Consider the following 14,826-nt stretch of genomic DNA (forward strand, 5'->3'; position numbering starts at 1 on the left):
ACTGACAGTTAATGCTGTATTCGGGTGTTTACCAGTGGGCCTTGACTGTCTGTACAATTGAAACAGACAGTTCTCTGCGTACATTGTCGGTCACTGGTTGCCATGGGTATTTTCTGCATCTATTGGACAGCTCCTGAATGCAACTGTGATGAATAATAGCATTTGCACTGGGTTCCTTTGTAAATGTCAATCATGACCAGTGTTGGGCTTCATTTAACTGCTATGAAATCAACTGTAGTTACTTTCATTTTATGGGACTGGCAGATACTGGCAAACACTGTTGGCAAATCGCTTGTCTTTGAATGTTAGTCACCATCATACTGTGGGAGATATTTACATCCATGATGGTCATTGCTGTTTTAAGGTAGTTATTGTCACTGTGGGGTATATGCAAAGGGGGGGGGGGGTACCATTTAAGGCTAGGTTATGGTTAGAAACAAAAACAAAAAGAAAAGTCATGAACATCTTCTCTTGAAGATTCTCTTGAAAAGTGTTTTGTGTTGCTGATGTTCAGATTATGCGGTGTGACATTGGTGGCGAGAGGCCAGGTGTGGTCGATTGGAAAAGAGGGCAGAAACGTGCTGTTGTCGAACAAGTGACTCACTCCTTCCCGAACCCCAGAACCGAATCCTGATTATAACCTTTAGAAGCTATTTCAGCATGTTAAGCAGATTAAAATGGCTGACTGGAGGCTGAACACTGGGAAGGGTGACCTAATTAAATGGCTGGAAAAATTAAAGATGGTGGCAAGGTTGCAAAATATCGAAGACGTGGTCACCCTGCTGTCAGTATATACTTAAAGGGGAAGCAATTTACCAGCAGATGCATGATGAAGATAAGGGAGGAAAGACTGAAATTGGCTTTTACCGAGAGTCCATTTGAAGCACTCGGCAAGCTTGCAAGTTAGAGGTGGACTGGCGAGTCTGTTGATGTCTTTGCTGCAGAGATCAGGAGAGAGGGCAGGCGGCGAGGCGACAGGGGATAGACCTGCCATCAAGTGCAAAGAGCCGAGATCGAGGGTCACCTGCTACCATTACTGGCGGCTGTTCAACCTACCAAGAAGTTAGACTAGTACTAGATTTCAGAGAATTAAACAGACACGTAGCCTGCCACAAGTGCTTGAGAGATAAAGAACTTTAATAGAAAATTCGAATACCTATGTATATCATATAGGTTTCAAGTGTTAGCCCCAGGTTGTGGGCCCCTTGATTTCTGAGAACTTTGATTGAAGTAAAATAAAACAAGAAAGACACTTGAACATGGAAAGATGAGAGAAAAAGTGCAGGGAGAATACTTCAAGCAACTTAAAAAAAAATTCTCTCATCAGAACTATCACCAAAAAGCAAAATCACTGCCATCAATCAATTGCAATACTCGTTGTCTCTTATGGATTTGGCATAATGGCCACAAAACTGCATCAACAGCCTTGATGTAAAAACTCGGAAAATGCTGGCCCTTCATAAAGTCATTTACAAACATCAGTGTATGGACAGGCTGTACTTACCACGGAGAGAAGGTGGTTTAGGCCTCACTGAAATAAACCATGCATACCGAGCTACAGTGGTAAGCATAGGCCAATACATCAAATGTTCTTCTGACCCCAAAATAAAAATAGTGAATGAACATCACACCAAATGTTTGCCCCAGCAGACGTCAACTACAAAGCTCAGTGAAAATTTCAGTGGTAACACACTGGACAACACAGTAGAAGAATATGACAACCCAGCAACCCTAATCGCCCGAAAGAAGAGAAAGGAATATACAAAAAGGGAACTGAAGACAAGACTAGAAAGATAGCAACAATATAAGAGAGCAGGCAGGTTCATGGAAGAACTGAACCAGAGCTACATTGACAAGGAGGCCTCACTACAATGGCTTAAAAGTGACAGATTTCCATTTGATGAAGAACGATTAATTATAGCTACATAAGACCAAGGCTTATTCACAAAAGGATTTAAGAAAATGACTGGTCTACAAAAAACCAACCAATGCAGATTCTGTCACTCAGCTGTTGAAAGCCCAAGCCACCTAATGTCTGGATGCAAGATCCTTCTAGCCGATGGTCATTACACTGCTTGCCACAACAAAGTATGTAGATACTTACATTGGAAAATCTGTGGAGAGATGCAACTAGATAGGTCGTCGAACATCTGGGAACGTGAACCACCACTGATAACATCAAATGGAAAAGTGACAGTGTTCTACGACAAAGACATACAGGCAGCCAGATACATAAAAGACAAGGTCATCAAGTCAGATATAGTAATATGGAACAAGCCCGAAAGAACTGCACTCATTATCGATGTTGCAGTTCCAAACAACTTTGGCCTTAATAGAGCAGAACGGGAAAAGATAACAAAATATCAGGACCTAAAAAATGATCTAAAAACAACATGGTCTCTGAAAGAAATAAACATTATACCAGTTGTGACAGGAGCAACTGGCCTAATAAAAAAGAACCTTCAAAAATACTTAGAAGCAATCCCTGGAAAACCAAGTGGCCAGATGGTGCGCATCAATTACATTACAGCACACGGAAGGAAGGATACAGATCCCAAACATAAAGATCAAGCGAGGAATATTCCAGGGAGACCGCCTCTCACCGCTACTTTTCTGCCTCACAATGGATCCACTAAGTAAGCTACTTAAGCGATCCAATGCTGGATACAATCTCAGCATGGGCAGAAAGAAAGAAAATAAAAGAGTAAACCATCTACTCTTTATGGACGACTTGAAACTCTATGCAGAATCCGAGAAACAACTTGTCTCTTTGGTAGGCATTGTAAAAAATTATACAGAGAATATCTGCATGGAATTTGGATTCGACAAATGCGCTAAGTGCACTATAAAGAAAGGAAGAAAGACAGCATCAGAACATCTTAATCTTGACAATGGCTCTATTGAAGACCTTGAAGAGAATGCTGTCTATAAATACCTGGGAGTAGAGGAGAATGAGACAATAACTGCACAAGACCAAGGCTTACTCACAAATGGATTTAAGAAAATGACTGGTCTACAAAAAACCGACCAATGCAGATTCTGTCACTCAGCTGTTGGAAGCCCAAGCCACCTAATGTCTGGATGCAAGATCCTTCTAGCCGATGGTCATTACACTGCTCGCCATAACAAAGTATGTAGATACTTACATTGGAAGATCTGTGGAGAGATGCAACTAGATAGGTCGTCGAACATCTGGGAACATGATCCACCACCAATAACATCAAATGGAAAAGTGACAGTGTTCGACGACAAAGACATACAGGCAGCCAGATACATAAAAGACAAGGTCATCAAGCCAGATATAGTAATATGGAACAAGCCCGAAAGGACTGCACTCATTATCGACGTCACAGTTCCAAACGTCTTTGGAGCAGAACAGGAAAAGATAACAAAATATCAGGACCTAAAAAATGATCTAAAAACAACATGGTCTCTGAAAGAAATAAACATTATACCAGTTGTGACAGGAGCAACTGACCTAATAAAACAGAACCTTAAAAATACTTAGAAGCAATCCCTGGAAAACCAAGCTGTAAGGAAATACAGATAGCAGCCATAAAGGGAACAGTGTCTATTCTTAAAAGAGCCCTCGGATATAAATTTAAACTATGATAGAATCAAGTGTTAGCCCCAGGAAGGAACCCCTTGATCTCTTCAAACTAACAAAAGTAAAATAAAAAAAGAAAGGGGATTGATGTATGCGAAGAGGTTATGAGGAAATGAAGGAGGATGAAGCAGGCCACTAAGATTGTCGACTTGAAGTTGGCTTATCTCCAGATCCATGTAGATGAAAAACTCTGGCAACATCAATTGGTCCGGTTCAAGGGGAAGATGTATTGCCGGCGAGGTTAGGCTTCGGGCTGAGCTCAGCCCCCAAAATTATGACTGCCGTGATGAAGACAGTGCTGAGTAAAGACTGTACAGTGGACAAGGCCACTAGTTCGTACATTGACGACATTCTCATGGAGGAGGCAGAGGTGACAGCGGAGAAAGTGAGAGGCCATGTCGAGAGGTATGGGTTGATTGCAAAACCGGCAGTCCCTGGATGGAGAAACTTTGTTGGGATTGAAACAATGCCAAGATGGCAAAGGAAGGAATGAGGGAATGCGATACCCGAAGTTGGAACTGACCTGACAAAACGAGAATTCTTCTCGGTTTGCGGGAGACTAGTGGGACACTATCCAATCGCTGGCTGGCTCAGGATAGCGTGCAGCTTTATTAAACAACAAACGGGCACTGATGGCTCGGAGGGCCATGTGATGAAGGAAGTCACGAACATGCTACAAGAAATCATCGCGAGAGTGATGAAAGAAGACACAGTGAAGGGGGAATGGTACGTCAGTGGCGGAAACGCGGAGCTGATTTGGTGCGATGCCAGCAGTCTGGCATTGGGTGTCATATTAGAGATGGGAGGTGTAACTGTGGAAGATGCGGCATGGCTAAGAAAGAAAAACGATTATTCCCATATCAATGTAGCCGAACTGAAAGGAATTAATCTGGCCCTGAAGTGGGGATTAAAAACAATTGAAATCAAATCCGATTCGGCAACGGTAGTTTCATGGATCAGGTCGGCAGTAACTGGCGATAAGAGAATTAGGACCAGAGGTGCTGCAGAAATGCTAATCAAGTGCAGGCTCGGAGCACTTGCAGATTTGATAGTGGAATTCCAGTTGAGGGTGTCTGTAGTGCTGGTCCATCGGAAAAGAACAAGGCGGATTCGATGACTCGGGTAAAGAAGGCCTGGCTACAAGAGGGAAAGGAGGTTTCCTTAGTATGCTGTGCAGGGGAGGAAGTTAAGGAGTTACATGAAATGCACCACTTTGGTTGAGAACGGACGTTATTCCTGGCAAGAGAGGTTTACCCGGAAACCACCGAGGAGGAGGTCAGGAAGGTAGTGGAGCACTGTAAGGAGTGCCAATCGATAGACCCCAGACCATCCAGACATGAAGCAGGAGAGTTACACATTGCGGAGGACTGGAAGCGATTGGCCATTGATGTGACCCATTATTGCCATAAGCTGTATCTGTCGATGGTTGACTGTGGACCTGGGAAGTTTGCCACATGAAGAAAGATCAGGGCAGAAGCTGCATGGGCGATCGAAGGGGTCATCGAAGAAATATTTTTGAAAAGAGGGCCGGTTGAGGAACTGTTAATGGACAATAGCCCTTCTTTCTGATCAGAAGCCTTTAAAGAGGTGTGTGATAGGTGGAGAGTAAGGCAATTTTTTAGGGCAGCGTATCAGCCGAGTGGCAATGGGATAGTGGAGAGGAATCATCGCACTATCAAGGCTGCTGCGGAAAAAAGCAACATTTCACCCATGGAGGCGGTGTTTTGGTACATCTCACCGAAAACCAGACAAGATGAGACAACTGTGCTTCACAGAGCCATCTTCACATATAAGTGGCGGCATCCGTGCAACAAAATGGTAGGAATTGAGGGTGAAGAAGCTACCATTAAAGTGGGTGAGGAGGTGTGGGTGAAGCCCCCCAATGCAAAATGTACCACTCGCTGGAGGAGGGGGGGGGCGTAATGGGAACGCAGTCGAAGAACAACGTGATGGTGAATGGCGTTCCCCGGCATATCCTAGACCTGCGTCGTGTGACCCTGCCGGTCGGCACTGATGGCAGTGAAGAGGAGGAAGTCGAGATCCACAGAGAAGCTAACGATGCACCCCAATTCGACTTAGGCCCACATAGAGGTTCTTTACAACTGGACAAGAATGTCTGTAGTGAATCTGAATACGTTGACTCCCAAGAAGTTGTCCCCCAGAGGCCTCAACGTGAGAGGAGGAGGCCTGCTTGGATGAAGGATTATGAAGTGTCTTATTGATCTCGAAGATCAGGGGCGCATGTGGGGTATATGCAAAAGGGGGAAAAAAAACAAAAAGGACCGTTTAAGGCTAGGTTATGGTTAGAAACAAAAACAGAAAGAAAAGAGTCGTGAACATCTTCTCTTGAAAAGTATTTTGTGTTCTTGACGTTCAGATTGTGTGGTATGACATTGGTGGCGAGAGGCCAGGTGTGGTCGATTGGAAAAGAAGAGGGCAGAAACGTGCTGTTGTCGAGCGAGTGACTCACTCCTTCCCGAACCCCAGAACGAATCCTGATTGTAACCTTTAGAGTCATTTCATGGCATGGACGGAGTGTTCCAATTAATTATAATAAAAATAATAATAGTAAGAATAAAAAACTCATAGTAATAAGAATATCAATCATCATAATAAAACTAATAGTAACAATACTGTGTAAATATGGATAAGTTATAGAAATTGTAGTCCATTTTCCATATAAGCACAGTTTGAATAAAATCTGTGTATTTGTATTGCGTTAATTATGTTGTAGTAAGGTATTTACTCATGGATCTTGGTTGTCTGAACAACTGTCATAGACACTACCTGGCATACAATGTTTGTCAATGGTGGCCATGATTGTTTACTGCTTCCATTTGACTGCTCTTAAATGAAGTTGTGGTGGCTAATTGTGTTTGCACTGGGTTTCTCTGTAAATCTTGATCATGACCAGTGTCGAGCAGAGGTGTGCACTATGCAAATTAGTTGTCTCCAAATGTATGTTACTCTTCTGCAGTGGTCGACACTCAGCCATGATAGTCCTTGTGCTTTTAAGGTAAGCATTGTCATTTCATGGCAGAGGCGGTGTGTTCCAATTAAATGTAATTGTGTGGCACACTTTCGGGGTAGCCTTGACCTCCCTATATTTTGGGCCTTATGCCAAACACCTCTCAGTGAGTGCACGTTTTTAATGGTTGACGCTCTCATCACACAAAGATTGATAGCTGTTTACAAAACCTGACGGTGTCAAAATCATTTGAGACTCCAGGCACCTTAAAGATCAACCTTGCATGCTGGCAGTTGAATTTGAAAAACCAAAATGTGCGTTAAACGTGTGTGTGTGTGTGTGTGTCTCTCTCTCTCTCTCTCTCTCTCTCTCTCTCTCTCTGTGTCTCTTTGTCAATGAAGAGAGAAAAATTAAATTGTATTGTTTAAACAGTTGAAACTGAGACGCTGAGCACAGAGGTCATGTGCATTGGCACTCATGGTAGTTTTGTTCTGGTCACAGGTGACAACAGGCATGGGTCCACTGAATTAAAAATGCTTTTAATTGTTAAGAATAAATAATGCTATAGTTTTTATTTAAAAAATGCTTTGTTCGCTTACTCTATGCAGTGTTAAATTTCAGTAAATAGTCTCTGCAATCAACAATGATGGAATGCTGCTCATAATAACACCACCAGATATAGCCGATGTCAAGTCAACCCTAATCACCTTAGTGGTTCATCTTTGATGTTTCTATCGTACATGTGCCTATCATTTGATCATTTATTGCCCCAGGAAGCTGGTTGTCATATCAGGACACAAGTTTCAGAAACATCCCCATGACAAACCTAGTAACTCTCCCTGATTGAATCACAATTGTATGCATTATAATAATCATTGTATTTATTATAACGCTTATCGCTCCGTCCGTTATCATGCTGTGCATCCCTAAAAAAAGGAAAGTGGAATATTCCAAATGAATCTTGTCACCCTTGAAATATTAAAAAAAAATTGGTGTAGCTGTTGAGGCAAAGCTAATAAAAATGATTTGTCTTTCTTGGCCTTTTGGCTAAGATCAAAGTGTAGTATCTGTTCTTCGGGTGCTACATTTCAATTTCTTCTCTCTCAGTGGAAGAGAAATCCTTTACGACTAAGACAATTTTTTCTCCACGTTAAAAAAACGACCGTGGTGTCTAAATCTGTCCCGTGGGGAGGCATTGGGAATAGGTACTATGTTAAATGTAACAAAGTTTTAATATTAAGAAAGTAACTGGAAAAAGTTATTTCTGATTTAATTACAAAATTCCCTGGAAGTGTTACCCCTGATTAATTATAAAATGCTCTGGAATTATTTCATGTATATTTTTAGCAGTGGGTTGGGGATATAAAGTCAGTCCCGGAAATGGCTGAGACAGTTTACGATTTAAACATTACATTATTTCATGTATATTTTTAACAGTGGGTTGGGGATATAAAGTCAGTCCCGAAAATGGCTGAAACAGTTTACTATTTAGACATTACATTATTTCATGTATATTTTTAGCAGTGGGTTGGGGATATAAACTGAGTCCCGGAAATGGTTGAAACAGTTTACTATTTAAACATTACATTATTTCATGTATATTTTTAGCAGTGGGTTGGGGATATAAAGTCAGTCCCGGAAATGGCTGAGACAGTTTACGATTTAAACATTACATTATTTCATGTATATTTTTAGCAGTGGGTTGGGGATATAAACTGAGTCTCGGAAATGGTTGAAACAGTTTACTATTTAAACATTACATTATTTCATGTATATTTTTAGCAGTGGGTTGGGGATATAAAGTCGGTCCCGGAAATGGCTGAAACAGTTTACTATTTAGACATTACATTATTTCATGTATATTTTCAACAGTGGTGTGGCGGACATGAAATCAGTCCAGGGATAGAATGAGATGTGAAAATATATACTATCAGAAAGCGTCACCCAGTATTGAATGAGATAGTTGGAAAACATATAGTAGCAAAATACCCAGCCTCGCCCGGGATCGAATGAGATAGGTGAACGATATATATTAGCAGAATATGCGGCGTCACCCGGGATTGGATAAGATAGGTGAAACATATATACTATGAGAATACCCAGAATTTATTTATTTGTTTGTAATAAAATAATCAGCCCAGGCAATATATCGAAGTTATTATTTATTTATAGTGGGTTAAAGTTATGAAAATTATTGTCGAAATTAGTAACATATCCAAGAATTATGAAAAATGATGAAATGTGAGTTACTTGATTGATGTGTTTGTAATGATATAATAAGCCCAGACAATATATCAAATATATTATATAAGTAGGAGGGAGAGGCATAATGTGGGTTTTTAATTATAAAAATTAATGTCGAAATTAGTAACATATCCAGAATTATGAACAAAGATTAAATGTGAGTTAATCGAGTGTGTGTTTATAATAAAATAATCAGCCCAGGAAATATATCAAAGTAATTATGTAAGTAAGAAAGGGCGATAAGGATGGTTTAAATTATGAAAAATAATTGTCAAAATTAGAACATATCCAAGAATTATGAAAAATGATAATATGTTATTTAATGCATTGTGTTTGCAAGGAAATAATCAGACCAGACAATATATCAAAGTTATTATTTTAGTAAGTGGGGCGATGATGTGGGTTAAAATGATGAAAAATGAGTGTCGATATAAGTAACATATCCAAGAATTATGAAAAATGACAAAATGTGAGTTAATTGTTTGGTGTGTTTGAAATGAAATAATCATCCCAGATCAAAGTTATTATGTTTGTAGTGGATGGTTGATAATGTGGGTTAAAAATATTAAAAATAATTGTCGAAATGTGTAACATATCAAAGAATTAAGAAAAATGATGAAGTGTGAGTTAATTGATAGTTATGGTTTTATGAAATAATCAGCCCAGAAAATATATCAAAGTATTTTTTTAGTAAGAGAGGGTGACGAGGGTGGTTTAAATTATAAAAAAATATTGTCGAAAATAGTAAGATATCCAATAATTACGAAAAATGACGAAATGTGATTTAATTGATTGGTGTGTTTATAATAAAATAATCAGCCTAGACAATATAACAAAGTTATTATATAAGTAAAGGGGAAGAAGATAAGGTGGGCTTAAATTATGAAAAATTATTGTCGAAATTAGTAACATATCCAAGAATTACGAAAAAATGATGAAATATTAGTTAATTGATTGGTGTGTTTGTAAGGAAATAATCAGCCTAGACAATATATCAAAGTTATTATTTAGTAAAGAGGGAAGGGCGAAAATGTGATTTCATGCATTAGTGTGTTTGTAATAAAATAATAAGCCCAGACAATATTTCAAATTATTATTTTATTAAGAGAGGGCGATAATGTGGGTATAAATTATGAAAAATGATTGTCGAAATTAGTAACATACCCAAGAATTATGAAAAATGATGAAATGGAGGTTAATTGATTAGTGTGTGTGTAATGAAATAATTAGCCCAGCAAATGTATCAAAGTTATTATTTTAGTAAGGTTGGGCGACAACGTTGGTTTAAATTATAAAAAAATATTGTCAAAATTAGTAACATATCCAAGAATTACGAAAAATGATGAAATGTGAGTTGATTGATGTATGTGTTTGTAATGAAATAATCAGCCTATAAAATATATCAAAGTTATTATTTTAGTAAGGTGTGCGATATGGTGAGTTTAAATGATGAAAATTATTGTCAAAATTAGTACTATATCCAAGAATTATTAAAAATAAAAATGATGAAATGTGAGTTAATTAATAGTTGTGTTTTTTATAAAATAATCAGCCGATACAATATATCAAATTTACTATTTTAGTAAAGGGAGAGGCGATAATGTGGGTTGAAATTATGCAAAATTATTGTCGAACATAGTAACATATTCAATAATTATGAAAAATGATAAAATGAGTTAATTGATCTGTGTGTTTGTAATGAAATAATCAGCCCATGAAATATATCAAAGTTATTATTTTAATAAGGGGGCAGTACAGTTTTGATAAAAAAAACTAGATTATGATTTTGCCTTCATTCATGCTGAATAGAACGCTCACAGCATGCCCAGCAACAATATATTGCATAGGAAAAATGCTGCTGTGGAATTTCCACAGGTCCTGCTAGTACATAATAATGCTCTTAATAATATGATTAATAATTGTAATAATGAAAAAAAAATAATAATACTAGTACTAATAATAAAGAAATAATGACATGAAAATAAGTCATAGAAATCATATATGGCAGCGGTATCAGTCGTAAACCTAGGTATGACGTGAAAATTGTCTGGTTGTCATGTAAGTAAATATACAAAACTTTAACATGGCCGCCAGTGATTATAAACTACTGAAACTGGATTTCGTGACATGCACTGGTATTGGTTGTCTTCAAATGTATGTCACCATCATACAGTGGAAAACACTTTCATTTGTCGTGGTCATTGCATTTTTAAGATGGGTATTGCCGTTTCATAGCATGGTGGTGCGTTCCAATTAAATATAACTATGCATTATAATAAAATAATCATTACATTTATTAATCTTTAAAAAAATAATGCTAGTAATAACAATAAAGCTAATAATATTACAAAAATAAGTCATAGAAATTGTAGATGGCAGCGGTGTCAGTCGTAAACCTGGGGATGATGTAAAAATTGTCTGGTTACTGAACCAGACTATGGCATAAAAATAAATATATGAAACTTTAACGTGGCCGTCAGTGATTGTAAACAACTGAAAACGGACTTTTTGTTGTGTGCTTCATATTTGTTGAATATTTATAATGACAGCAAATATCAGATGTAGTATCATCAACATTAACCCAAATAAAAATAATACTGTTAGTACTAATATGAAAAATAATACTAGTAATAGAAATAATATATTTTTGCGGCATTGTTTGTGGCTATAAAAAATATGTAACAACAAAAGTGTTATAAAATATAATTAAAAATGAAATAAAGAAAGCATGAATGTAAAATATTAATTTTTTTTTTTCGTTTTCTCTATTTTTTTTATGCAAGTTAACAAATAATCAGAAATGTTTTGACTAAAAGTTAGTATTCTCTTCCGCAAACAAATAATGGTTTTTAAAATAGGGTAATGCAAGTAGATCAGATATTTCTCAATGAAGTGATGAAATTTTGTTAAAATGTGTTAAAACAATAAATATAACATTTTCTGTAAAGAGGAAAGAATAAGTAAATTTAATTAAATTATGTGTAATATATGACATATTTTAAAATAGAGCCCTCAGTATTAGGTATGATAGTGCAGTAGTATTTATAAATTTTATTTTACGATTGTCATTGAGAAATGAAAGCCAAAGCATTTCTCCTAACAAACACCCCGGATATCTTAGCACTAAGAGAGACTAACCTACACTCCTCCATTCTCTCTAACTACTTTAACATGCCCAGATATCTCCCACTCTGCTGTAAGGATTCTGACAGACATGACTTAACATGCAACATAGCATTAGTTACTTTTATTTTCACTACCACTCTCCCTCGAGCCAGGACTGTACCCTAATAAACAAAGTCTCTGACAGCATAGATACAACACTTTCCCTCGACACTAGCGCACATGTCCACCACATAAACTGGCTTGGATTTTCTAATTACACAGGCGCAGCTGGTAGCTCCTCTATATCACATTCCCTATCATAGATGGTTATGTTTCCAACCCGTTTCCCAGACCAGCAAGAACAACACGCATCACTTCTAGATCTGTTTCTGACCACAGTTCCTGATGATTGTGTTACGAATGCTCACAACCCACTTGGGAATGCTGATCATGCGGCGATAATGGTTGAAATCTCCCTAAACTCTAGGGCCAAAACGGAAGAGCTATTGCTCAAAACAACGAGATATTATAAAATGGCTGAATGGGAAGCAATCACAGATCTCCTCAGAGACGCCCCATGGCGAAATATCTTTTCACTTCCTGCTGAACAGTGCGCAAATGAGATCACTGAATGGTTCAAAACAGCAATTGAAGCACATGTTCCCACGCGGAAATTTTATAGTAAGCCCTACTCTCCCCAATGGTTTACTTGTGCAGCTGCCATTGCACAAAGGCAGCATGCGTACTGCAGATTCAAACAGACAGAAGTAAATAGAAGCCAGAAGTAACTGTAAGAAAGAAATAGCGATAGCTAAGAGAGAATTTACTGAAACCAGCAAAAAACACATTGAAGCACAGAAATTAGGAACTCGTGACTTCTGGAAAATCTACAACAGTGTAGTAAATAATGGGCATTCAATAATTCTCCCACTATCCAACAATCATGAGGTTGTTTGCTCAGCAACCGAAAAGGCTAACATGCTTGCCAGTCGGTTTGCCTCCAATTCCACACTGGACCCTGCTAACCACCCCCTCCCAGACTTTCCTTTGCGGACAGACGCCACACTAGACGATCTGAAAATCACCTCTTCTCAAGTGCATGCTATCATAAAATATCTTGACACTTCAAAAGCATGTGAACCTGATCTCATCCCTGCTGTGCTATTAAAAAAGTGCTCCGCCAAAGTAGCTCCAGTTCTCTCCAAACTTTACAACAAATGCCTTAATGAGTCTTGCTTTCCTGCCTGCTGGAAAGCAGCTTCTGTGGTACCAGTTTTCAAGAATTCTGGTGAAAGGACTGACCCAGTAAATTATTGCCCCATTAGCCTCCTCCCACTTTTCGCCAAAATATTTGAGTCCATAATTAACCAAGCTCTAGTCCATCACCTTACAGATGCTAAACTTCTGACCGACCAACAATATATTAGTTATAACATTTTAATTTTAAAGTGGATGAGTATGTTTTTTCTAATCTCTAAGTTAAACTTTATTTTCATCATTAATCAACAAAATCTTACAAATTCAATTAAAGAAAAATTGACATATGGTGAAAACAGGACTATAGCTTTTAGTATAAACATTTTAAGCCCAACTCTTGAAATTTTAAATGGATTGGCTCTGACTTAATGAATTTGCTTAGACTCCTTAACTCCAACTGCTTAATATTGATTTATTAAAAATAACAGAATCATAAACTTGTTTTCAAAATTTTTCTCTTTCCATGTATGTGTTACATATGAATACGTTTTTGTTTTCTCTCTTCAGGAATTACCTTTCGATAAAATTGATGCCGAATTGAATAAAGCATTGGATTTGTACAATTCTAATGAGACCTACACATCTATACCGTAAGTGTTCACCTTTTCTCTTTTTTTTTTTTCTTTTTTTTTTTCTTTTTTTTTTCTTTTTTTTTTTTTTTTTTACACCACTTATCAAGGCTCAAAAGCTATTCTAGGATAAGGGTTAATAAGTGTATAGGGGTCACCAAGATAACAGCATAGTGCCTGTTAGTGAGGGAAACTGGGTTAAATTTGATTAAGAGGATGGCTCAACAAGAACTTGTTTACATTAGACTTGAAGACGATTATATTGTACTCAGCGTGAAAGTAAGTCAGTGGAATAGTTCCACAAGCGGGCAGTTCTAGGAAAGAAGCTTTGTTCATTGAATTTGCATTTAGATTTAGGCATTGGGGGAAATTGTTGATAGTGGTTGCAGCTAGATAAGTGTTGTTTTTTTAGCTTGGCAAGTGGGGGTGCATAGCTTGAAGCTCAGACTAGCATTTGCCATGAAAATAACAATAGAGTAGAGACAGGCTTGCAATGTCTCTTTTGTGGGGAAAAAAGAGGTTGCAGGGAGGACAAAATGACATCACAGAAGTTTCAAAGCCGGTTTTGAAGTCAAGGCAGGATAGGTGACTGAACAGCTCTTGTCCAGATGTGGCAGCAATATTCCATTTTAGGATGCATTTGGCTTTTATACAGGTAGTGGATTATTGCTACAGATTTGATGCAAGTCTTCCATTTAAGGTCAAGAGTATAGATTGGACCCAGAAGCTTGAAAAAGTAAGGAACTTCTTGGAGATGAGAGCCATTCATATCAATTGGGGCCAAGTGGGGATCAGAGTATTTATGGTGAAAAGATAGAAGCTTCGTTTTGGAAGCATTAAAATTAACCAGCCAACTTTTATGCCATTACACCACATGTTCAAAGGAGACTCGGAGAGATCTTGGTGGTTATTGACCTTCTGCATGTCGACGAATGAACTTAGGATGTGCTTTAAGAGATCATTGATGGGATAAGATAGTTGGGCCCAACATGGATCCTTGAGACATGCCAGCATTGATACTTTGAGCTTCAAACTTCTGCCCATCAGTGACTACTTGTGTTACATGGAAAAGGGCT

At 38.0% G+C, this 14,826-nt stretch overlaps 1 protein-coding gene and 1 pseudogene across 6 annotated transcripts in view; both read left to right on the forward strand.

Moving 5' to 3' along the window:
- Positions 1 to 14,826, forward strand: part of LOC145292005 (prominin-1-like) — a gene marked incomplete at its 5' end in the record, with an annotated part of 563,543 nt that overhangs the window by 118,092 nt on the left and 430,625 nt on the right. For all 6 annotated transcript variants that reach the window (XM_080137986.1, XM_080137989.1, XM_080137988.1 and 3 more), the window contains 1 exon segment: positions 13,689 to 13,771. In XM_080137986.1, the coding sequence (XP_079994112.1) occupies positions 13,689 to 13,771 (83 nt within the window).
- Positions 7,602 to 7,717, forward strand: LOC145292481 (U2 spliceosomal RNA; annotated as a pseudogene).

Source organism: Euprymna scolopes, chromosome 13 (genome assembly GCF_053919585.1).
Source record: "Euprymna scolopes isolate OS-2025 chromosome 13, ASM5391958v1, whole genome shotgun sequence".
Lineage (NCBI taxonomy): Eukaryota > Metazoa > Mollusca > Cephalopoda > Sepiida > Sepiolidae > Euprymna > Euprymna scolopes.